Source organism: Halichoerus grypus, chromosome 14 (assembly GCF_964656455.1).
Source record: "Halichoerus grypus chromosome 14, mHalGry1.hap1.1, whole genome shotgun sequence".
Lineage (NCBI taxonomy): Eukaryota > Metazoa > Chordata > Mammalia > Carnivora > Phocidae > Halichoerus > Halichoerus grypus.
The window spans coordinates 86,848,973-86,874,716 of record NC_135725.1 but is presented as its reverse complement, the minus strand read 5'-3'; the positions used below and the strand labels follow the sequence as shown (position 1 = coordinate 86,874,716).

The 25,744-nt window shown below is 47.4% G+C and overlaps 2 protein-coding genes across 8 annotated transcripts in view; both read right to left on the bottom strand.

Moving 5' to 3' along the window:
- The window catches only part of GLE1 (GLE1 RNA export mediator), a 29,055-nt gene extending 20,722 nt beyond the window's left edge, over nucleotides 1–8,333 (bottom strand). Inside the window, exons 1-2 of the mRNA XM_036117635.2 lie at nucleotides 8,136–8,333; nucleotides 2,774–2,995 (exon numbers count right to left, since the gene is read on the bottom strand). Of these exons, the coding sequence (XP_035973528.1) occupies nucleotides 2,774–2,995; nucleotides 8,136–8,234 (321 nt within the window). The 5' untranslated portion in view covers nucleotides 8,235–8,333. The remainder of the gene's footprint in view (nucleotides 1–2,773; nucleotides 2,996–8,135) is intronic.
- A 2,176-nt stretch (nucleotides 8,334–10,509) lies between these two features.
- ODF2 (outer dense fiber of sperm tails 2) overlaps nucleotides 10,510–25,744 on the bottom strand; it is a 32,802-nt gene continuing 17,567 nt past the window's right edge. For all 7 annotated transcript variants that reach the window (XM_036117650.2, XM_036117658.2, XM_036117668.2 and 4 more), the window contains 12 exons: nucleotides 24,546–24,617; nucleotides 24,311–24,427; nucleotides 23,486–23,671; nucleotides 22,961–23,070; nucleotides 21,359–21,494; nucleotides 17,840–17,950; nucleotides 17,639–17,743; nucleotides 16,487–16,645; nucleotides 15,098–15,198; nucleotides 13,138–13,300; nucleotides 12,585–12,710; nucleotides 10,510–11,937 (listed from right to left, as the gene is read on the bottom strand). In XM_036117650.2, the coding sequence (XP_035973543.1) occupies nucleotides 11,749–11,937; nucleotides 12,585–12,710; nucleotides 13,138–13,300; nucleotides 15,098–15,198; nucleotides 16,487–16,645; nucleotides 17,639–17,743; nucleotides 17,840–17,950; nucleotides 21,359–21,494; nucleotides 22,961–23,070; nucleotides 23,486–23,671; nucleotides 24,311–24,427; nucleotides 24,546–24,617 (1,575 nt within the window). In that variant the 3' untranslated portion in view covers nucleotides 10,510–11,748. The remainder of the gene's footprint in view (nucleotides 11,938–12,584; nucleotides 12,711–13,137; nucleotides 13,301–15,097; nucleotides 15,199–16,486; nucleotides 16,646–17,638; nucleotides 17,744–17,839; nucleotides 17,951–21,358; nucleotides 21,495–22,960; nucleotides 23,071–23,485; nucleotides 23,672–24,310; nucleotides 24,428–24,545; nucleotides 24,618–25,744) is intronic.

Sequence of the window (25,744 nt, the reverse complement as noted above, 5' to 3'; positions counted from 1 at the left end):
CAGTTCTATTTTTTTTTTTTTTAATTTTGCTTTGTTTGGCGCGCCTAGGTGGCTTAGTCATTAAGCGTCTGCCTTCGGCTCGGGTCATGATCCCAGGGTCCTGGGACCTAGCCCCACTTCGGGCTCCCTGCCTCCCAACGGGAAGCCTGCTTCTCCCTCTCCCACTCCCCCTGCTTGTGTTCCCTCTCTCGCTGTGTCTCTCTGTCATATAAATAAATAAAATCTTTTTTAAAAAAATTGTTTGCTTTTTTGATTTGCTTGTCTGTTTTGATCTACCCAGCAAATTTTTCCCCTCTTCTGATAAGTGTCCATTTGTGCTGAGGTAGTTTGAATGGAGCAATCCCAACCCACATCCTGTTCTTCCACCCTCCTCCATCAGAGGTAATCATGTGACCAGCCTACCAATCAAAGTACTCTATCTGCCCCCCCACCCACCCTGTGCCCCAGCATCTACTTCAAGAATGAGGCTTATGACCCAAGCTAGGCTAGGCCAGACTCCATCTCTGAACTTTTCTGGTGAAGTTATCTGGGAAGGCTTAATACTTCTGGAGATGCTAATCTAAGAAGATACGTATCTAGGGTTACTAATGGCCATCTTGCCACAGGGAATCTATATAAACAATGAAACTAAGAAGAGTTAAACAGAGGAGAGGCAAAGCCCCGTATTTGGGTCACTGGATCAAGTCAGAAATGATGTAAAGCAGAGACAAGCAGAAAGTAGATAGCCTAGATCGAACCGATTCTGAACGCATTCGTAGACTTTATGGTTATATGAGCTAATTAATTAATTCCTTTTTCTCCCTCTTGTTTTGCTTAAGCTAGTTTAAACTGGGTTTCCGTTTAACACCAAAAATTCCTAAATGACACAATAACCCATTATGCGAAGCCATCCAAAACTTTATTTAAACTTCAAGAATGGGGGCACCTGGGTAGCTCAGTCGCCTAAGCGTCTGACTCTTGATTTCAGCTCAGGTCATGATCTCAGGGTCCTGGGAACAAGCCCCATGTCGGCTCTGCGCTCGGCGGGAAGTCTGCTTGAGGAGTCTCTCCCTCTGCCTCTCTACCGGGTCACGCATGCTCTCTCTCAAATAAATAAATCTTTAAATAATAATAAAAATAAATAAATAAACCTCAAGAATGATGGAATTCTCTATCTGGAAAGGGCCTCAGCAATTTGGCACAGTACCAGATTTCCAGATGAAGAAGCTGAAGCATGAGGAAGATGCCTGCCCACTGGCATGCCACGGTATTGGCAGGATTGGAACTGAGAAGCGCTCATAGAAACAGAAATTTTTTTTTTAAAGATTTTATTTATTTATTTGAGAGAGAGAGAGATTGAGAGAAGGAGTGGGAGGAATGGCAGAGGGAGAAGCAGACTCCCTGCAGAGCAGGGAGCTGGACAAGAGACTTGATCCCAGGACCCCGGGATCATGACCTGAGCCGAAGGCAGACGCTTAACCAACTGAGCCACCCAGGAACCCCAGAAATTTTTTTTTTTTTTTAGAATAATTCTAATTCACAGAAGTTGAAAAAATAGGTAGAGGGAGGCTTGTGAACTCTTCACCTAGTCTCCCCCAATACTAACATTCAGGAATACAGTAAAATATTAAGAAGAGTAAACTGATGTTGGTACAAACCACAGAACTACTTCAGATTTCACCAGTTGTAGAGGAATCCATTTGTGTATGTGTACCATTCTGTGCAAGTTTATCTCACGTGTAGATTTCTGTAACTATAGCACAATCAAGGTACAGAACTGTCCCATCACCATAAAGCTTCCCAAGCCACACCCACCTTCATACCTCTAATCTGTTCTGTATAATACTCTTATTTCAAGAATGTTAAGTAGATGGATGGAATCATACTGTATGTTCCTGTATATTTGTATATACACTAACTACTTCTAGAAGTATATCCCCACCCCGCCCCCCCAAAAAAAGAAAGAAAAGAAAACAACACCACCAGTAACAATTTAACACTTGTTAAGTGGGAGAAACAAAGACAGGGACAAAATAGAGTCAAAAGGAGAAAAAAAGGCCTTTTTTTTTTTTTAAAGATTTTATTTATTTATTTGACAGAGAGAGACATAGCAAGAGCAGGAACACAAGCAGGGGGAGTGGGAGAGGGAGAAGCAGGCCTCCCGCGGAGCAGGGAGCCCGATGCAGGGCTCGATCCCAGGACCCTGGGATCATGACCTGAGCCGAAGGCAGACGCTTAACAACTGAGCCACCCAGGTGCCCTTTTTTTTTTTTTTTTTTTAACAAATTACAATTTTTGTTTTACAAATTACAGAACCAATGATAAGGTACATACATTTGGAGAACAGGTATGAAATTTACTGTAAGCCTCCAGCAGCCAACACAAAAAGGGAGACCTCACGAGTTAAACTCATGCAATGTTCATGAGAAAAAACAAACCAGTTGCTCATGAAATTAATTGCTATTCTTGGTACTAAGAACAGAGGGGACTCTCTCTCTCAGCTCTTCGTTAAGAGAACACTGCATGATGTAGTGAATGGGGTCCCTATGACAGCTATAAGAGTCATCATGATCTTCCCCAGGATAAGGTCACTGTTGTCTGACAATGTTAAACACTTCAACTTTTTAAAAAAAGATTTTTACGTAATCACTACGCCCAGTGTGGAGCTTGAACTCACGGTCCTGAGAGCAAGAGTCGCACACTCCACCACCACATGAACCAGCCAGGGGTCCCTTAAACACTTCAACTTTTCGGCCACCTCTACCTCCTGTCTTAAGCTGAACAAAAACCTTACCTCGGCTCCATCTGGTGTTACTGAGGAGGATGGTGAGAAGGCAGGGGTTCTGACAGGAGATCTGGGAACACATGAAGGTTGGTCGAGGGTGGAAGTGGATCTAGAGGATGCTGAGGTCTCAGAGGAAGGTGGGTTCTCTTGTGTGTGGGGTAAGACATGGTCTACCACCCATCCAGAGTAGGAAGACAGCTTGGGAAGAGACATACATTCTTCCAAAACATCCTAGAGAGAAGAAGAAGGTGAAGCCCAACTTGCATGTCAACTGATTCAAGCAATCAAAAATAATTTTGTCCTTATTTTCCACTATCTGCCTTACTGGTTATCTAAGAAGGCCTGAATACATACATACATACACACATACCAAAGACCCAATCTAATTGTACTAACAGAGATGAAGATAAAAAAAAAAAAAGAAACTACTTTAAGATTTTATTTATTTATTTGACAGAGAGAGACACAGCGAGAGAGGGGACACAAGCAGGGGGAGTGGGAGAGGGAGAAGCAGGCTTCTCGCTGAGCAGGGAGCCGCATGCGGGGCTCGATCCCAGGACCCCAGGATCACAACCTGAGCCGAAGGCAGACGCTTAACGACTGAGCCATCCAGGCACCCCGAGAAAGTAGTTTCTTTTTTTTAAATTTAATTTTATTACGTTATGTTAGTCACCATACGTTACATCGCAAGTAGTTTCTTGGTAATGACCCTGACTACCATCCTTTTACAACATCAGACTAAATAACTATAACCACAGAAAAAGGAATGACACACAAAGACGGTCATTAAAGCATATTCGAGGGGCGCCTGGGTGGCTCAGTCGTTAAGCGTCTGCCTTCGGCTCAGGTCATGATCTCAGGGTCCTGGGATTGAGCCCCGCATCGGGCTCCCTGCTCCGCAGGAAGCCTGCTTCTCCCTCTCCCACTCCCCCTGTTTGTGTTCCCTCTCTGTCAAAAAATAAATAAAATCTAAAAAAATTAAAAAAAAAAAAAGCATATTCGAAAGCAATCTAAAACATCAGAATGGAAAAGAACACAGGGAATTTTGACCTAAGCTACAGTATACACAATCAGGGGATATTAGTCATTTAAAAGTACTGAATGTGGGGGCGTCTGGGTGGCTCAGTCGGTTAAGCAAGCGTCTGACTCTTAATCTCAGCTCAGGTCTTGATCTCAGGGTCGTGAGTTCAAGCCCCACGTTAAAAAAAAAAAAAAAAAAGTACTGATTGTGAATCCTATGTTAACACCATACTTCAGATTCAAATTTTCCCCAGTTTTATTGAAAAATATTTGACATACATCACTGTATAAGTTCAAAGTGACAGTATGATGGGTTGATTTACATATATATTAAAAGATTACTACAATAGGTTCAGCCAACATCCATCTTCTCCTATAGATACAACACAAAGAAGAAAAGAAAAAAGGGAAAAGAAAAACCTTTCTCCTTGTGATCAGAACTCTTAGGATTCACTCTTAAGATTCATTCTTACCTTTCCAATATATCATATAGTAGTGTGAGCTACAGTCACATTGTACATTACATCTCTAGTATTTGTAACTGGAAGTCTATCTTTTTTGGTTAAGTTTTTTTTTTTTTTTAAGTAATCTCTACACCCAATGTGAGGCTCAAACTCACAATTCCAAGATCAAGAGTCACATGCTCTTCTGGCTGAGCCAGCCAGGTGCCCCTTGGAAGTGTGTATCTTTTGACAACCTTCCTCCCATTTCTCCCTCCCCCAAGATTCAATTTTAAGTGAAAAACCAAGAGTATAAATGTCTACAATTATATAAAATAAAAAAAAATGCTAATACACCGAAAGACATGAAGGAAATATGCTAGAAGTTATGCTTGGGTGACGAGTGACATATTTCTCCTTGTTCTAATTCCCTAGATTTAATTTTTAAATTAAATAATTTTTATTGTGAAAATTATAATTTTTTATGTGAAAATAGTATGTAAAAATAGGCATGGGGGAGCCTGAATGGCTCAGGTCATGATCCTAGGGTCCTGGGATGGAGTTCTGCATCAGGCTCCCTGCTCAGCGGGGAGTCTGCTTCTCCCTCTGCCCCACCCCCACCCCGCTCTCGCTCTGTCTCGCAAAAATAAATAAATAAAATCTTTTAAAAAAAAAAGGGCATGGACAAGTGGTTACTGACATAAAGGCCAATGGCTTAAAGCAAATGGGATTTATAATAGAAAGCCTATAAAACAAGTTCTAGCAACCCTTTAATATGTGTGTGGAAAACTTATTCAACTCTACCAGTTAACTATTATCTCTATGTAACTCCCATACAGCGCTTCAAACCAGAGAAGTTTATTACCATTTCACCGCAGTTAAAAGACACAGCAATTCTTGGGCGCCTGGGTGGCTCAGTTGGTTAGGCGACTGCCTTCGGCTCAGGTCATGATCCTGGAGTCCCGGGATCGAGTCCCGCATCGGGCTCCCTGCTCAGCAGGGAGTCTGCTCCTCCCTCTGACCCTCCCCCCTCTCATGTGCTCTCTCTCTCATTCTCTCTCAAATAAATAAATAAAATCTTTAAAAAAAAAAAAGACACATAAATTCTGGCTGAGAACTTGCAATGTCAGGAAAATATTACCAGGAAATATGGAAAAATGGTACAATAGTGCTTAAGAGCACTGAGTTTAGAACCAGCCTTTCTTGAGTTCCATCCCTGCACTCCACTTATCTGTATAACCATGAGCAAGCTACCTAACCCCTCTGTGCCTAAGCTTCATCACTTCTAAAACAGAATAATAAAGGATCCACCTCAAAAGATTTGGAGAGGATTAAATGAATAATAGATATAAACGGCTTAGAAGAATACCTGGCACACAATAACTACTCAAAAACTGCAAGTTATTATTTTACCTAGATCAGTGGTTCTACAGCAGGATCACTTTTACCCCCTAGAGGACAGTTGGCAATGTCTGGAGACATTTTTCGATGTCACCACTGGGAGGGTGCTATTGGCATCTAGTTGGTGGAGGCCAGGGAGGCCATTAAACATCTTGCTATTGCAAGACAGCAACAGCAGCCCCTCACAACAAAGAATTATCCGGCTCAGCCCAAAGTCTCAATAAATGCTGCAGCCAAGAGATATTGATCTAGATCACAGGTATACATCCCATGTGCACTAAACAGATACTCAATCCATGGAAAATAATCCAGACACAGAAGCAAACAGGCTATATGTACACTTTATAAAGTAATGAGACCCATTTTCAAGACATAATAGAAATAATGTTGAGACAACACTCTTTTCCTCATTCCTTACACCAAAATATAGTCCAGGGCCAAAGTTTTAAATGTAAAAAATAAAACCATAGATACAAAAAACACCATAAACATAAAAAATTTCAACTGACAAACTAGAAAAAATATATGCAACATATATCACAGATGAAGGGCTATTGTTATCCTAACACATAAAGAACTTGTAAAATTTGGGGTGGAGAAAAACTCCAATAGAAAAATGAGCAAAAGACATAAACCGCCAATTCACAGATAAAGATATAAAATTGGCTCCCGATGGGACACCTGGGTGGCTCAGTCAGTTAAGCTTCTGCCTTCAGCTCAGGTCATGATCCCAGGATCTCGGGATCAGTCCCACATCAGGCTCCTTGCTCAGAGAGGAGCCTGCTTCACTCTCTGCCTACCACTCCCCCAGCTTGTGTGCATGTGTGTGCGCGCTCTCTCTCTCTCTCTCTCTGACAAATAAATAAAATCTTCAAAAAAAAAAAAAAAAAAAAAGATTAAAATTGGTTCCTGAAGGGGTGCCTGGGTGGCTCAGTTGGTTGAGCGACTGCCTTCGGCTCAGGTCATGATCCTGGAGTCCAGGGATCGAGTCCCGCATCGGGCTCCCTGCTCAGCGGGGGGTCTGCTTCTCCCTCTGACCCTCTTCCCTCTCGCGCTCTTATTCTCTCTCTCAAATAAATAAAAATCTTAAAAAAAAAAAATTGTTTCCTGAATATATGAAAAAAATGTTCAATCTGAATAAAAAAAGGCACTGTAAAACAATCCTAAGATCTCATTCTTACCCACTAGATAAGCAGAAATTAAAAGTATAACAATGCATACATTCCGTTGACAAGGCTGCAGGCAAAAAGGCACGATCAGAAGGCAATCTGATGCATCCGTAATGCGGGGCGGGGGACATCTATGTTTACCTTTTGACCCAGCAATCTCAAGTCTCAGAGTTTATCCTGAAGACACACTTCCCACACAATGAAAATAACACACACACAAGGGTACAAGCAATGGATTACAACTCACTGAATAAAACAGGAACCCAGGAGTACATGATAATATAAATAATTCATTAAACAGGGGAGAAAAGAAAGCTCTTCCTTACAGTAGAATGCCAACTACCAAGCATAGAAGGAATGGTGGATATTAAAGAAACGCCATTTGGTTACCTCACAGGGGTGACTGATTCAGGCAGAAATAATGAATGCCAACCGTGGAGGTTTGACGAGTTACAGGATACTAGCGTAATCTTGGATTACCTCCCCACAAGATACTAATCAGTTACAAAAGGAAAAATGCCCCATTTTAAGTGCAGCTATCTGGCAGGTAACAATGTGACCAGGTGATCAAGGTTAGGATTCCCAGTGTTGGGATGGGTTGCAGCATATGTGTGCTTCCTGATATGACTGAGAACACAGCATCATTTCTACGGTATTCCTGCCAAAAATGCACAGCGTGACTCTACACCAGACAGACCCATCCTGGGATTCATCCTACAGAATGCAAGTTATGTATTCCCTAAAACTGCCAGGGATATTAAAAGACAGGGAAATGCTTTAGAACGTGTAAATAGACAGGACAACATCCTATCTATAATTATCAGCAACTTGGGTACAGGCACTATGCCTTAGCCTTGTCTACAGCCCTGCAGTCTAGTGCATGGGTTTGCAAATTCTAGGTACAGGGACCACGCCACCATTAAACTTTCCAAGTCTGCCCAATGTCATCTAGAATTTTCGTCTTTTCAATAGGTTAGGTCATATTAATCGTTCTCCGCCAAATCTCCTAGCACAAGAGACGTGCAGTAAATAACTGACCCCGAGAGGGTTGCTTTGACAACACAGCGGAGGCGCCTAACTCTGACTCTGACTGGGAGTGGCAACGAAGCCTTTAGAGAAGAGCACCTTTGAAGTAAGAGCTCCCTGAAAGGCGAGAATAGGCAGGAGAGAGCAGACACTCTAGGACACGGAGATGCACACACGGGAGTCAAGAAACAAATGCAGGTTGTCAGAAAAAAACGCACGTGTTCCCAGGGCAAGACTTGCCAAGGCTGAGGGAACAGCAGGGTCCGTGGCCAGGAGCCGGAAGGGCACCGCCCACTCCGGGGCCCCCCCGCTCACCTCGCCCCGCAGCAGCCAGTCGCGGTGGTAGCGGAGTCGACCTTTGTCGGAACTGCGCAGTGCCTGCAGAGTCTCCCAGCAGCGACCCTCAGACGGCATGGCCCACCTGAGGGAGCTTTCCAGAGTCTCCGCTTGTGACAAAACCTGTCCTCGAATCAGCCGCCCGGAAACGGGCCCTAGCTTCCGCTTCCGGGGCGCGCACGCAGCCGCGCAGCGCAATCCCGCCCCTAACGGCTGCGTAGCCCCGCCTCCCTCGCCGAGCCCGCTCGCCCGCGCGCTTGTGCGTAGGGTTTGGTCCCTATGCTAGTTCTCTTGCTCGCAGGTAGGATCAGGATCTTTTGAAGGCTGGAGTCTCTGGATTGCAGAAATCCCAGTATGTTTTGATGGGGATGTGGAGAAATTGGAACATTGCTGGTGGGCTCTAAAATGGGGCAACTCCTGTGGAAGACAGCCTGGCAGTTCCTCAAAAGGTTAGCGTTACCATTGACCCAGCACTACTCCTAAGTGTATATGTATATACCCAAAGAAATGAAATATGCATCCGCATAAAAACTCGTAGAATGGGGGCGCCTGGGTGGCTCAGTCGTTAAGCGTCTGCCTTCGGCTCCGGTCATGGTCTCAGGGTCCTGGGATCGAGCCCCACATCGGGCTCCCTGCTCCGTGGGAGGCCTGCTTCTCCCTCTCCCACTCCCCCTGCTCGTGTTCCCTCTCTCGCTGTGTCTGTCAAATAAATAAATGAAATCTTAAAAAAAAAAAAAAGAAAAAAAAACTCGTAGAATGTTTGTAGCAGCATTACTCATAGTGGCTAAAAAGTGTAAACACAAATGTCCATCAACTGATGAGTAAATAAAATAGGGTGTATTCATACAATGGAGTATTATTTGGCCATAAAATGAAGTACAATGCATGCTACAACACGGATGAATCTTGGAAAACATTATTCTAAGTGAAAGCACTGGTCACAATATTGTATGATTTCATTTTTGTTAAATGTCCAGAATAACAAACATATCCTTAGAGACTTCGTTAGTGACTTCCAGGGGCTGTGGGGAGGGGAAAGGGGGAGTGGCTGCTAACTGGTATGGGCTTCATTTTGGGTGATGAAAATGTTCTAGAACCGGATAAAGTTTATAGTTGCATAACTTTGTGAATATACTGAAAATGACTGAATTATACACTTTAAAAGGGTGAATTTTATGGTACGTGAATCCTAGCTCAATACATCGGATAAGATTCACCATTGCTGGGAACCAGCTTTAACTGGGACTTCATAGCTTTGGCAATTCTTTTGCCCATTTCATAGGACCTCAGTTCGAGGTAGAAAGGAAACACCCTCTGGAGTTTGAAGTGATACAAACATTTTCATTTTCTTTTTTTTTTTTTTTTTTACAAACTCTCTGGACTGTTTGTAATAAAATACTTTACAAAGAAAAATAGAACATCGTTGAGAGAGTCCCAGCAATAGACTCCAAAAGAGGTGTTTCCCACCAGCGTTGTAAATAGCAGTGCCCTGCAGGAGGAATTTTTCATTAGTTTTACAAAAATACAAATGAGTTGTGCAGATATGTACCACACTGGTGTAAGCTTGCCAACTGTACTTTTTTTTTTTTTTTTTTTGGTGGGCAGCAAAGTAAAGTTTATTGAGTGATAGTACAAAGCTCCCGAAGAGGGAGGGGACCCAAGAGGGCTGCCCCCAACTGTTCTTTCGTGGAAGATCTCTCATACATTGTAAGTTCTAGTCAGTTTATCATTAAGCTATGAAAACAGGCTTCGAATTGTGGCACTGGTAGCTGGTGCTTGTTTTTCAAATGAACTCCCTTGGCAAAATTAAAAGCTGGAAACTGCAGATGTCCAAAAATTTGAGGTGGGAAGGAGATTTTCTGAATCTAGATGACTGTGTGGGCCCATTGTTTTTGAGGACATAGGGGAATTCTCTGGAGTTCATTGTCCTTGGGTTAGAGTAGATAGAGAGGACAAGATTGAATCACCCAGAAGGCCAATAACAGCTAAAACAGAAAGGTTAGGGTTCAGCACAGTACCCCATTCATTCACCCTCTAAGGAATGTGTTGTTCTTTCTTTTAAATACAGGAAAATGTGAAGAGCACAAAAATAGCCCATAATCTTGTCATTCAGAAACCAACTAACGGGGCACCTAGCTGGCTCAGCTGGTAGAGCATGCAACTCTTGATCTCAGGGTTGTGAGTTCAAGCCCCATGTTGAGTGTACAGATTATTTAAAAATAAGATATTTAGGGGCACCTTGCTGGCTCAATCAGCAGGGCATGCAACTCTTGATCTCAGGGTGTGAGTTCAAGCCCCATGTTGGGTGTACAGATTACTTAAAATCTTTAAAAAATTTTTTAAAAATAAGATCTTTATTTTTTTAAGATTTATTTATTTGAGAGAGAGAGAGAGAGAGCACAAGCAGGCAGAGGGAGAGGGAGAAGCAGGCTCCCCACTGAGCAGAGAGCCCGACGTCGGGCTCGATCCCAGGACCCTGGGATCATGACCCAGCTGAAGGCAGACACTTAACCGAGTGAGCCACCTAGGCACCCCCCAAAATAAGATCTTTATAAAAAGAAAAAGAAACCAACTAACATTTTAAAAATAGTAATATATACACATCCTGTCTTCCTCCATCCTATCCATCCCGCCTGACACTGAGCAGTGCCTTACAAAGTGTGTTCTCCAGTCATCTCACAGGATTATGATGTGAAGAAGGTGCACAAGGAAGGAAGAACCAACCTGGGCCAAAATGAAATGGGAAGCCTCATGTCCCAGGCACCAAGTACTTGTTTACTGGCTCTCCTGCAGCATTTTCCTTCATCGTTTTTAGAAAAGGGAAGGGGTGGGTAAAGGAAATCATCCAATGGAGCCTTAAATATTGATTATAAAAGCTTCTTGTAAAACAACACACATATTTCCAGAATAAATGCATTCCATAGATAGAAACCTGGCAAAGAGAAACAAAAATCAGTGAGATTGGGATTACACTTTGAAGAGGCCACTGGACACGGGCCTTGCAGTGTCTGTTGTGAAGTGCTTGGGGACAGGTGGCCTCAAGGACACTCGAACATGAGGTTTCCTCCGGGCGTGGGAGGGAGGCGTTGGGGCAAACACCGTACCCATGACAGAAAACAGCAAATGAACATGCTCACAGCCCAGGAGGGGTGGTGAGGACCTTGGGCTAATAGATCCTGCTGGTTCAGGGAAGAGAAAACCCAAGGGAGAGATTCCTCAAAAGAGGAGGGCTGTGAGGGAACTGGAAGAAAAAGTCCAGATCATTTTCTCTGGGAAGGAAGGAGCAAAGTCATGGTGAGTTAAAATCTGGTACCCTAAGATTAGTAGATTTATGGCGTGTCAAGGTAATTAATTTCCATCAGGTGACTCTGTCAGAGGGGAGAAAGAGAAAACTAAGTCGTTCCTGTCCCCCCCACCCCACCCCCTCGTTGCTTTAGGGACTTTTCTGGGGCCAGTAGCTCAGACAAGATCCTGCCTGAACACACTTCCATCAGTGGAAGAGAGAGGAAAGCAAGAGGCTTTCCAGCTATGGCTTGGCCCTTCTGCGGTTCCCATGGCATCAATCCGGGCTCCTGGCCCAAGACCGGCAGCCTTAGGCAGGAGGAGATCGGGAGCGGATGGGAGAGCTGGTCAGGTAGCTAGTGTAGGGACTGTCCCCGAACACATTGGCATAGGATGACTTGAGGAACTGGACGTAGTTCTGCATGCTGCGATTGGTGCTCTCTGACTGCTCCAGGCGATCTTTGAGGTCCTGGAGCCGGCTGTGGTAGCGACGGTCAGCCTAGGAGGGAGAACGAGAGTACGGGCCAAGTGTGTGAAATGTCCAGAACACACAGATCCCTAGAGACTTGATCAGTGGTTGCCAGGGGCTGACAGCGGGGGAATGGGAGGGACTGCTGATGGCTATGGGGTTTCTTTCTGAAAAAAAAATTTTTTTTTTTAAAGATTTTATTTATTTATTTGACAGAGAGGACACAGCAAGAGAGGGAACACAAGCAGGGGGAGTGGGAGAGGGAGAAGCAGGCTTCCCGCTGAGCAGGGAACCCGATGTGGGGCTTGATCCCAGGACCCTGGGATCATGACCTGAGCCGAAGGCAGACGCTTAACGACTGAGCCACCCAGGCGCCCCTTTCTGAAAATATTCTAAACTCAGCTTGTGATGATAATGGCACACCTCTGTGAATATAATAAAAACCACTGAATCGTACAGTTTAAATGAGTGACTTTTACGGTATGTAAATGATACCTTAACCAAGCGGTTAAGAAAAAAAGGGATCTGCCTGGAATATCCTTAAGGGATGGGAAAGTGATTTGAGAAAAATAAAACCGTATCATATTCATAAAAACACCTTGCCCTGCAGGCCCCAGGAAGCTAAAATCTCAATCCACTCCCTTCTCTTCTGCCCCCTACCCTCCAGCCCGACTCACATCGTCCCGGCTCCGCCGCAGCTGGCTGAGTTCAGTTTTGGTCCTGCTCAGCTGGGTCTCAAGGTCCAGGATTTTGCTCTGAGCAGCTCGCTCCTTGGAGACTGCGTGCTCCTTGGTTTGTTCCACCTGCCCAGAAGGCACAGAGGTGTGGCTGGCTTACCTCACCTGGGCAACGCCAGGCAGAGAAGCCCGGGCCACTCCCGCTCCGGTCTCACGGACGGCCCTTGCACATCGTTGTGGACGGCTCCCAGGAGCCTCGGGGCAGGAGCTAACTACAGGACTTCTGCAGCCCACTTCACCTGCCCCTTCCCCACACTCCATGAGTCATCACCTGAGCTCTGGTAAACCTGGCTGAGTCCCACACAGGCTGCAATTGAATAAGCCATCATGAATAAAGGGCCAAATCCTCTATAGTAATTGCTCATTTGATCCTTACAACGAATTCATGAGGCAGGTGCCACTACTGTGTGCCCATTTTTTAGATGGGGAAATAAGCTGAGAGGTCAGGTGATTTGCCCAAGGTCGTAGAGTTAGTAATGGAATCGAGACTGACCTGCCTCCTAGCATCTTCAATGGCGCTCTCCAACTGCCTGGCCAGGGTCCCACACTCCCGTGTTTTCTCCTCTAGCCGCAGCTGGGACTGATGGATTGCCTCCTCCCTCTTGGCAATCACCTGTAGGAACTCGATATTCTGGGCGCTGGTTGCCTCCAGTTTCCTAGGTGAAAGCACTTAATCAGATCCTGCTCATACCCCTACCTGTCCTGTTCCACCCCGCCAGGGGGCTGCCAGTCACCCCTGGACGGGGGCTCTCATCACGCCAAGAGTCTCCAAGGAACCACAGGAATAAACCAAAGAAACCTGCTGATCAGCAAGACGGCAGGGAGCTGAGCAGCCCAGACAGCCGGTTAGAGGGCTGTGTGAAGAGTGGGCGGGCAGGGCAGGCAGACTGAGTGTGCCTGTTAGCACACAAAACACAGCACCTTGTACTGAACTTAAAATTTAGAAGTTATACAATGTTTCACAAATGCAATTAATTTGTTGCTTATGCATGTGGGGAATGGTTAGGAGAGAAGGAAGTTTCTAGAATAAGATTAAAATGTATTCCTTTATAATTAAAATTTTAACCTTAAAAGAATTTATAGAGGACAGATAAAATTGCCACCTGTAAAACAAAACAAAACAACAAAACAACAACAAAAACCCGGGTCACCATTATCCCCACTCTACAGATGAAGAAACTGAGGCACTGAGAGCTAAAGTCACTGGCCTGAGGTCAACGCAGCTGGCTGGTCCGTCACCAAAACCCATGCCCTCGGCTTCTGTTCACGGCTGCCCCCTCAGCAAAGGGACTTCAGCTGGACCGCTCTAGCGCGGATATGAGCCACCACGGGCTGCGGTGACCATTCCGATATGCACACATGGTCCCCAGTGCACTTCCAGAATATCTTCCAGTTGAAAGCTCTGTAAGTCCTGCTAAGTCCAGCTGCACACTGGAGGCCAGCAGAGCAGAGCGGTGGCAGAGCCCAGGAGACCTGCTTGCCCAAGTCCCAGCATGCAGGCTGCATGAGCCACCTGGGCAGTCATGGCATCCCAGGGCTCCAGGCCTTTCAGCTCTGAAACTAAGGCTCCAGCCCTCATTTTACAGATGCTTAAAAGCTCCAGAGGAGAGTCAGGGGCCTACGTCACAGCTTTGCCAGATACCAGCTGTGTCACCTTGGGCAAGTCACTTTACCTTTCTCCATGCTCAGTTTCCTCATATTTAAAATGGGGATAATAGTAGGGGCGCCTGGCTGACTCAGTCGGTAGAGCGTGCAACTCTTGATCTCAGGGTCGTGAGTTCAAGCCCCATGTTGGGCATGGAGTATACTTAAAAAAAAAAGGGGGGGATAATAGCAACAAATGTGTTAAGGCCTTTGAGGAAGGCCTCATGGAAGACTTACAATAACCTCATGAGCTAGATTCTTATCCTCCCTTGATCCCCTTCTCAAGATGAGTAAACAGAGGTTCAAAAGGGTTCAAGGACTTGCTCAAGATCACAATACAAGTGGCCAAGCTGAGACCCAAGGCCAGGGCTTCTGATTCTAAAAGCTGTACTCTTCCACTGACTACCTCCAACAGTCCGTATGTAACAGAACCACCAGATCAGAAAGGTCTTGGGGAAGGAGGGTCAGAAACAAAGAGCAAATTGTGAAGGGGGGGATGCCCCCCGCAATAGCCGCATACTGGTCCTGCTGGTTTGCTGGGTGAAGTGTGCCTTTTTGGTCGGTGGAGCCTGTGGGAGGTCTGAACGTGACCACACTGTTCTGGAGCATCCCCCGGTCAGGAGACTGCCTTCCTCTCTCCCACAATGCTTACCACTGCAATGGAAGCAGCTTTTCCTCTGAGGTCTGCCCTGTACCTTCCAGGGCCTTGAGTCCCTCAAACACTTCTGCACACTAAGCCCAAAGCAGCTAAGTGGCTGAAAGTCTCAGGTCCTAGGAAGAGGACAGAGATGAGACCAAGTGCCTCTAACCTCTCCAGTTCATCCACCTTCAGACTCAGCTGTTTATTTTCCTTCTGGGAAGCCTGATGTTTCTCTCTTGCCATCTCCAGCTTGTCCCCCTGATGTTCGATCTAAAATGACAGGAACACAGACCTGTTTATGAAGGAACTTCCCAGTGCAGCCCTCCCTTCCCCCTAGGACCTGTCATCCACACCCAGGAGAGGGACACGCTGCCCTCAGCAGGCATCCAAGTCTCAACGCACAACCTGGAGGAGAGAGGAGAGGAGGGACAGGTTAGGCCCAACTCCCGTGAAGGCTTTCCCCATACGAAGAGAAGCCAGGTTTGATCCCGATGAACCACGGTGATGCTTTCTTGATCAGGAGAAGCCACTCAATGGGATCCGGGGCAGACATGAGAGGGCGGAAGCAGATGGTGGGTTTAACTGGCCCACACGACGTGCCACGGCGCTTTACCAGTTACATTGTTGGCACCGCTGATTTCATTCTCCCACTGAATGGGGACAAGTGCACGCAAGGCAACAGGAAACCCAGCAAGTCTTTCAGGCTGGCGAGTTTGAGAGGTGATCCAGAGGGCTGCTGTATGCAGAAGCCTCAGATATCAGGCTCGAAAGGCCCTCAGAATGCTCAGGTTCAAGAGAGGGCAGGCAACTTAAGAGGACTGAGAACACGGGCTTGGGAAGCAGATGGAGCTGGCTGGGTTCCAAACCCTGTTCATTAAGTATCAGCTCTGTGACCTCAGGAAATTATGCCCCTATGCCTTGGGCTGCCTTCTGGAAAATGGGGGAAAATAGTATCTACATCTTAACGTTCCTGGGAGAATTACGTGAGACAATACTGGAGCACAAAGTCTGTGCTCAAGAAACGACAGCTACTTTTATTACTACAAGGTAGCAGGGCAGGAGAAGGGCAGGGCCTCGCCCACGGTCCCACGGCAGATGAGAGGCACATAGTTTCTTACACCGTCGGCACGATTCCAGTAACCCAGAGGCAGACTGCTTCCGGGAGGAAGGGAGCCCTTTCTGGGGTCAGAACCTCAGGCAATGGAGCTAAGAGTAGGGAAAGGCAGCTAAAGCAAGAGAAAGTTGGGAGAGAGCACTCGGAGGGCTGGGTGTCTCCCCGGGGGCCGAGCGCAGCCGCAGAGCGGTGGAGACTTGGAGCACCGGGGGGCGGGCAACACAGGACAGTGGCGGCTCCTATGACTACAATCACTTTGTGCAAACACAAGGCATTTGGCACACCAGACTTTTATTTCACAGCACTGATGATAGCTCACTCCTTTCAGAAAGCGGCAGCCAAGAAAAAGGAAGTGGTCCTCCCTTGGGGGGGGTGTGCAGCTCATCTTGGTAAGCGGGACCCTGCTCGCGCCAGTTCGTGGGACCCTTTCTGCCAGTCCCTTACCCGGCTGCGCAGGTCTGATATGATGGCTGTGAGGTCAATGTTCTTCCTCTCATAGCCCTGCAGCTGGTCTTGGCACTCTGCCAGCTTAGCCTCCGTGATCTTGAGGATGTCGGGCAGCTGCTGCAGGTCAGCCAGCTGGGACTGGAACTGCCTACGGGCCTGGAGTGGGAGAGAAAAGCCCACCATTGGGAAGGGCCCGGCTGCTGGTGGGGCCAGGCAGAGTCCTTTGGAGTTAGGGCAGGGCCGCCCTCAGTCCCCGGAAAAGGGTCCTGTGAGAACCACAGGCAGGAATGTGGCCTGCCCTCCCCACAGGCCTCCCCTCCAGCTGTTCTCTGAGGGACACACTTGACCCCAAATAGCCCTTGAGCCTGCCACTCCTTTAGTCATTAATCAACAATGGCAATCACATAGCAAACACCAGGCCCCTAGCCCCCGTGCTAAGGGCTCTCTCAATTAATTCATACAACGACCTATAAAGTGGGGGCTGTTGTCCCAATACAAGGGCTCTAAGGATCATAGGAGCAAAGTCATTTCCCTAAGGTTGCTCAGCTAGAAACTGACAGAGCCAGGATTAAGGTCCAGTCTAACTCCAATGCCCCTAGAAAGGCAATCCTAATGCTACAGGTCAGAGGAGAAGGTCAGAGCTCTCGGATTTAGTCCATCCCTCTGTTAACAAGGAGGCTGAGGACTGGATGGGGCAAGGACTTGCCTAAGGCTATGTAACAGATTAGTGGCTGGGCCTGGACTCAGCCCTTCTCCTAGGTTAATATTAAGATGATCCCTTTATCTCTAGAATAAGGCTCTCTGGGGAAAAGGGGAAGGGGAGGGGAGGCACATCTTTGGGTTGAGCAGAACGAAATAGGCAACTTCTAAGACCTGGCAGATCTGAGCATTTGAATCCACTTTGATGCTCTAAGGAGGAGAGATTATTTTAAGGAAACTGAAGAAAGAAAAAACCAGGAGGAAAAGGAATAAAGCAGCAGAGAGAGAGAGAGAGAGAGAGAGAGAGCACACGTGCACGGTACTGTGGACCAGCCCAGCAATGAGAAAACTCGTCAATCTTTCTGGTCCAAATCTGGGAGACTCACAGGCAACCAAGGGGGACAGACATGGGATTGGGTGGCGGAAGAAAGCAAGGAAGGGGAGCAGTACCGCTTCAATCTCTTTGTTCATCTCATCTTTAAGGATCTTGTTCTCTTTGTCACAGCGTTCCAGCTGGGCAGCCACTTCATCAGCCTCCAATCTGGTCTTCATCACCTGGGGGCCAGCAGAGGATTGGGCAGAGTTTCGGTGAAAAACACCTTTACAGCCAACCCTTCCTGGGAGAGGTCAACGTCCCGGGCAGCCGCCTACCTGACTTTTATAGTTGTCAATCATCCCTTCATAGTTCTTAACTGACGCCTTCAGCTGCTGTACCTCGATGTGCGCCTGATTGAGCTTGTCCTCCATCGGGGCGAAGCTAGCCTGGAGGGGGCGGCTAGTGAGTAACCCACAAGAAGGTTCCCAAAGCAGGCGGCAATCCCACCCTCACCTCTCACTCCGAGGGGCCAGCCAAGGGAAGCCCCACCTACTCAAACCCACACTAGCAGTTTTCCTCAGACGGGTGCCAGGGCAACTCAAGTGAATAGAGTTGACCCTGGAACAATGAATGGAGGGCTTAGGGCCACCAACCTCCCACACAATCGAAAATGCACCTATAACTTTTGAATCCCTCAGAACTTAACTACTAACAACCTACTGTTGACCAGAAGCCTTACCAATAACATATATAGTTGATTAACACATATTTTGTATGCTATATGTATTATATACTGTACTCTTACAATAAAGTAAGCTAAAGCAAAGAATATGTTAGGAAAATCATAAAAAAATACATTTACAGTACTAAACTGTATTTATAAAAAAAAAATCCACATACAAGTGGACTCACACCATTCAAACCCGTGTGTCAAGGGTCAACTGTAGATGTAAGTAAGCAACTCTTATGCTTTCTTGTCCTTACTACAAAAGCAATACATAATCATTAAAGAAAATGGAGGTAATAAAAAAAAGAAAATGGAGGTAAGGGGCGCCTAGGTGGCTCAGTTGTTAAGCGTCTGCCTTCAGCTCAGGACATGATCCCAGGGTCCTGGGATCGAGCCTCGCATCAGGCTTCCTGATCAGTGGGAAGCCTGCTTCTCCCTCTCCCACTGCCCCTGCTTGTGTTCCCTCTCTCGCTGTCTCTCTCTCTCTCTGTCAAATAAATAAATAAAATCTTTAAAAGAAAAAAAGAAAAAGAAAATGGAGGTAACACCAAGGAAAACCAATCTGATGCCTTGCTTTATGGCTGTCTGTAGCTGAGTAGATACTTTACTTTTTTTTCAACAGGAATAGGATTATATTGTATTTACTGCTTTGCAACATGCTTTTGCAAGTAACAATTAATTACCTTACCTACTTCTCAAGTCAACAAATGTCCTTCTACAACTTAAATGTTCACCTTAGTAGATGGGACAAAAGAAATCATGGTATCTCAATAAAACAATTTGCAGTCATTTGAAAGAGATAAAGCTAAAAACCAAAACCAAAACAAAGCAAAACAATAACCTGACCTAAAAAGATATCCATGAGATATGGGTGAATGAGAAAAGCAAGCTGCAGAATAATGGATGTGGGGGCACCTGGGTGGCTCAGATGGTTAAGCGTCTGCCTTCAGCTCAGGTCATGATCCCAGGGTCCTGGGATCGAGCCCCACATCGGGCTCCTGGCTCAGCGAGGAGCCTGCTTCTCCCTCTCCCTCTGCCTCTCTCCCCACTCATGCTTTCTCTCTCTCTCTCTCTGTATCTCTGTGTCTCAAATGAATAAATAAAATCTTTTAATAAAAAAAAAAAAGAATAATGGATGTGTATGTGTTTGAATATCTATATTAGTATTGGGGGGAAAAACCTGGAAAAATATGTATCTACAGTTCACAAAGACCATCACTTCTATATCACATTTTTGTAATGTTTTAAACTTTTCCTGGAGAACATCATCTAAGACAATATACTTCTACAAACATCATTTTGAATGGCCACACTGTATTACGTGCCACAGACACCCATACTGTAACTAATCCCCTAACCACCTGTTAGACGTGGAGGCCGCCTTTCATTTCCCAGCAACCTCACTACAACAAATGAGGGGCCGCCCCTCCCGCCAGAATGCCTCCAGTAAGGACTGACAATACCAAGGGTCCCCCAGGAGACATGGAGCAACTGTTACCTCTCCCAAACCCCTGATGGCAGTGTAACTTTGTATAACTGCCTTATTCTATGGCAACATCTACCAAAGCTGAATTTATGCTCACCATCTAATGACCTGCAATTCTACCTCAAGGTATTTAACTTATAAAAATACCCCAAATAGGTGCACCCGAAGATGTATGGAGATACTGTACAAGTCAAATGTCCATTGAGAGGAGAGATAAATGTAGCAGGGTGTGATCCTACAGCGGCAGACCGGACAGCACGGACCTTGAGACCTGCCACACAGCATGGATCGTTTACAGACAGAACGCTGAATGAAAGCCAGGCACGGAATTCAAAAACAGGCAAGCTGATCTGTGCTGACTGAAGTCAGGAGGACAGTCACCTTTGCACAGGTGTTTGTAAGCGGGTGAGGTCACTGGGATGCTAGTAAGGTTTGGATCAGGGTGGATGATGGATAAAACGTGTTCACTTTGTGAAAAGTCTAGAATGGTGTACCTTTCCATATGTCATACTTAAATAAAGCAGTAAAAAAAATAAACCTAGGGGTGCCTGGCTGACTCAGTCAGTAGAGCATGTGACTCTTGAGCTCAGGGTTGTGAGTTCAAGTCCCACGTTGGGTGTAGAAATTACTTAAAAATAATTTTTTTTGAAGATTTTATTTATTTGACAGAGAGAGAGAGAGAACATAAGCAGGGGGAGTGGCAGGCAGAGAGAGAAGCAGGCTCCCCGCCGAGCAGGGAGCCCAATGTGGGGCTCGATCCCAGGACTCCAGGATCATGACCTGAGCTGAAGGCAGACGCTTAACCAACTGAGCCACCCAGGCGCCCCTTAAAAATAAAATCTTTAAAAAATACACAAACCTAGACTTGACTGTCCAGATCATTAAAAAGATCCGACCTGGCTCTGAAACATGAACCTTGACTCAGTGCCTCTGCCTCTACTGTGCTGGGAGGGTGTGGAGCAAGTGGTCAGGCTCCCAGAACGAGACTGGCTTCAAATCTTAATGCCAACACTTCGGGGCAAAATCTTGGCAACAAACGTGACCCCTCTCTAAGCCTGTTTCTTTATTCTATAAAGTAGAGACAACTACTCACTATCGGGAGGTTGGGAGGTTAGGGAGAATGGATGCACATCAAGAGAGCAACAGCCCCCCAGGAGTCAGTGTCCACCTCTAGTCGGGTGTGTTGCACGCACACGGGCTGGGTGTTCATGTTAAGTGTCTCACACACATTACCACGTTCTCATCAGAGCCTCCTTTCCTCCAAGAAACCACAGTGACAAAGGATAAACCGTCTAGCCTAGGGCCTGCAGCTAGTGAAAGGCGGTCAGAACTTGATCCAGGCCTTTCTTTTTTTTTTTTTTTTTTAAGATTTTATTTACTTGAGAGGGAGAAGGAGAAGCAGACTCACTGCTGAGCAGAGAGCCTGATGTTGGGCTCGATCCCAGGACCCCAAGATCATGACCTGAGCTGAAGGCAGACTCCTAACTGGCTGAACCACCCAGGCACCCCGAATCCAGGCCTTTCTGACTCCAGCACATGCCCTCCTAATCATGTCGCTGCCTCCAGGCCCTCTGAAGACCCCTGAGTCATTTCTGGGGGCCATCCAGAGTGCCCCATCAGGGGCCCACTCTCACTACAGACCTTCAGCCTCTCGTTCTCTAGCTTGAACGCGGAATACTCGGCTGTCTGCCGGTGTAATCTCTCCACCAGGCTGTCCCGATCTTCCCGCATCTTCTCCTCCAACGTTTGTTGTTGGTTTACGAGATCTGTCACCCGGCTAGAATGTTGCAGACAGAAAGCAAAGAGAAGCCTTACATGGGTTCTGAGAAGCCAGGTCTTTGTGTGGAGTGGGGCCAAGTGTTCCTCCCCAGGGCCACCTCTTGGTGTCCTGTCTGCTCCCCATTCCCCACTCCACTCCACTGCCCCGCTCTGCCCTGGCGCGTTCCCACATACCCCCTTCTCTTCTATCAGCCTTTGGATTTGTCTCCCATACCCCCCCTTCCAGAAGCCTTCTGTGTTCTGATCCTCCCATGAAGCCAAGACACGCCCTGAAGACAAGAACCAGAGATGGGGTCTCTTCCCAACTCTCCATGATCCCCCTTGGATCTCTTAGCCCAGCAGGTCTTCAAGTTAGGACAGAACTCCCAGGCTGGGTGGTCAAGGACACCCCCAGACATCCTTCTCCCTTGTTCACGCGTGTGAATGCATACAGCACAAAGGGAAAGAAATCATGTGCTCCCGTGCCCTGACCCCCTTCCCCTCCCCCCGTCACTCAGCAGGCTGTAGTCCAGCAACAGAGACCGCGGCCTCACAGCAGCATCCGGGCTCGCAGATGCTTATCTTGACCACAGGCCCGAAACAGAACCTTGACATAGTGTGTGCTCTCAGGAATGATCAGTTACGGTTCATTCAGCAAATACGTGCTAAGCACAGAGTAGGCCCAAGCAAACACATCATGTTGGTTTAGCCGGCAAATTCCTCCTCACCCTTAGAAACCCAGTTGAGACTTCCCTCCTCAGAGCCTCTCTTCCCCAATCCCTCTCCTCTGTACCATGTACCCTTCTACCCTCATTATCTGTTTTCTCCTACCAGAGAACCCTGGGAAGGTAGCACCTGGCAGAGGGCCCGACACATAGCAGGTTCTCCGAACGTTTGCTAAATTGAGTTGAATCCAGCAAAAGACACCTCCTCAGCTAGCAACCCTGTGACCGGTCCAGAACCCTGGGAGTCCGGGTCTCTGTAGCCTGGTGTTTTCTACTAGAGCACAGGGCTCACTCCATGAGGGCAGGGAATGCATCCGTCTTGTCTCTGTGGTGACCCTAAAGGCCAGCACACAGCCTGGGATAGAGCAGATGCTCAATAAATATTTTTCAGATGAATGAATACATGATTATAGGTGACACTGAGAATGTCTGAATGGTCACTGGTCCCCAGTGGCGAGAAAGGTATGAGTTCAGTCCCCTACCACTTGAGACCACTTTTGCCCCCTACTCTGACCTACCGAATGCTGGGCAAAACAGCTGCTATCACCGGGCAGACAACAGAGAGAAGAGAGGGCCATTTCCAGCAGCTCCCAGCCCTCTGTGAGCAGAGAAGCCGGGCCCCTCCACAGTGCAGCCCCTGACGGGCAAGACCACACAGCAGCCATGAGGGCGCTGGGCCCCACCTCACGTTGCCAGGCCCCTTCCACCTGTGCACCCGCTTCCCTCCCTCAGCCCACACGCCCTCTCCTAACACACGTACTCGTTCAGGACGATAATTTCCAGCTCGAGGTCTCCCTTGTCTTTCACAACTTGATTGTAGCGGCTCCTCCATGATTCCAGAGTGGATAAAGCTTCAGCAACATAAAGATCCTGGGAACATGGGACAACAGGGCCCGTCAACCCGGTGACAGCGCTGAGGCCGAGGGAGCTGGGTGCTGGGCTCACCCTGGATGGTTCCTCACCCCCACAGTCCCTTTCCAGACAGCACCAAGGGTGACCGAACCCAGCTGTAGCTTCTAGATTTCCAGCAATCACACATGCGCTTTACTTGCACGTCCTTCCTTAACCACCACTCCCACGTACGATATTGACGCAGGCTCAACTGTCCCCTCCAGCGTCTCCAGCCAGCCGCCCACCCTGCTTTCACCCTTTTACCCCTTTACTCACCCACTGCCTCCCCTCCCCCCAGCACAGTCACCCTTTCCACCATCAGCATCCCTCTGATCACAGCCTAGCCAGCCCTGCCAGCCTCACCCCCGGCCGCCCTCAGGGAAGGCCCCCCCACCTTGTCAGCAAGTTGCACGTGCAGCTGCTCAGCATACTCCTCACTCTTCTCAGCTCGTTCCTTCTGGGCTCGGATGGCCTTCTTTAAGGTTTCTTTGTCTCGGTCTCCCTTTTGCTTTAATTCCTTCAACTGCTCCATGATGGCCTCCACTTCTGCCTTGTGCTGGTTCCCACTGCGCTCCAGGTTCTGGGAGGGGAGGGCCAAAAGCAGGTGGGGGGGGGTGGAGAGAGACAAGAGTGAAGAGGAGAGAGGGGAAAGGGGACCAGCAGAAAGAAGGGGTGAGGAAGAGGGAGAAAGAAAATGGGTCACCAACTGTGTGGGGGCTCAGAGCTCTCCAAATGCAGGCCAGGGACAGGGGCCATTCCCAGCGCCCCATGGCACTTCTCCAGATCGCTGAACCCACTGGGTCTGAATGTTAGGACAGAACTCTCTTCTCGAATTCTTCCTTCAACTCCCAGTACTGTGGTCCGAAGTATCTCTCAGTCACTCAGCAGAGCCGTGACCTCAGAGGGTCCCTGGCTCGCCCGAGCAAGCAGCATTTGAGACCACTCCCTCCCCAGGGGGGAGTTACAAGACCCGAGGGCCTAAGGGATTAAGTGATTGGCTCTGGGTCAAGGCACCAAACCCGGTCACTGCAGGGAAGGGCACCCAGGGCCTCCAGGGTCCACTGCTCTTGCCACTGTCCCAGAGTCTCTCTGAAGCAGGAGGGCATTGGCAGCAAGCACCCCATAAACCATCGGGGCAAAGCCTTCCTGAGTGTGGCTCACCGCCCTGGGACTGCCATGCCCCGGCCCCTCCTTCCCCACCTGCAGCGCAGGCAGGTACCTTGATCTGCATGCACAGGCGACTGTTCTCTGCCTCTTTGCACCGGAGCTGCGCCTGCAAATGCCCACGCATGGACTCCATGGATTTAGAAAGCTCGGACGCTGTCTTTGCTTGAGCCTTTGGGGAGATGGACAAAGCGACAGAGCCAGCATGTGAACGCATGTTTCCAGTTCCAGTGCACACTCTACACATGAAGCTCTACTAGCTCGTAAGGAGGAACTGTCAGGGATGGTACCTTCTCACATTGTATTTCCTGGAGTAGCTCTTCTACCTCCTTGTCTTTGTCTTGCAGGAGTAACAGCAGGCGCTAGAGAGAACACACACGGTCATGAACTCCCGGGAAAGGGCAAAGAAGCCGGGCCCGGGGGGGGACAGCCACTCCTGTGAGTGCCTGGCCACCAGGGCCCAAGGTCCAGAATACACCAGCCCATGTCACAGAGATCCTGACAGGAAGCACCCAACATCTGTATTAAATATTTAAGATGACAGACAGGTATTGATCTTGCAATTTAAAATAATGTGAGGGGCGCCTGGGTGGCTCAGTCGGTTAAGTGTCCGACTCCTGATTTCAGCTCAGGTCTTAATCTCAGGGTCGTGAGTTCAAGCCCCGTGTTGGGCTCCATGCCATGGAGACTACTTAAAAAATAATAATAATTAAAAAATAAATAAATAGGGGTGCCTGGGTGACTCAGTTAAGTGCCTGACTCTTGCTTTCAGCTCAGGTCATGACCTCACGGTTGTGAAACTGAGCCCCTCAGCAGGCTCCGCACTCAGCGGGGTGTCGGCTTCAAGATTCTCTCCCTCTGCCCCTCCTCCAACTCACGCATGCACTCTCGCTCTCTCCAGTAAATAAATGTTAAAAATAAATAAAATAATGTTAGCTGTGGAAAACAATGAAAAACAAAAAAATGCTAAAGAATCCCCATAATAAAAAAAAAGAATCCCCATAGTCCCCCAGCCAAAAGAACCACTGTTAAAACACATTAAAAAGTCTTACGCGTATGTTGTTCCATACGTACAATCCCACAACATTTACCGTAATGTGATTATATCTTCTACTTCTTTTGAAACAGCAGCTTAAAGTTTCAATTTACTGGTGTATCATGATTTGATTCCTAGCCTTTCAAGCTGGGGATACACATTTAGGCATTATCCCCTTCATTGCCAAATCTCCCACTGTGGTATTCGGAGAGGCACTAAGAGCCAAGGGCCACACCTTGGGAAACATGGCCTCCATCGTCCTTCTCTCTTGGAGACTCACGTGGGCATTAATACCTCAAGTGCTCCAAAAGGTTTTGGAGTTAACCCAGTGAACTTTTTGTACAGGCCAGCCAGTCATTTCCCAATTTATCTGGCAGCGCATCACTCCCTTCTTTTGTTTCTGGCACCCATTAACATCGTGAGGAACTTAGGGTTCCATGAACCAGACTTTGG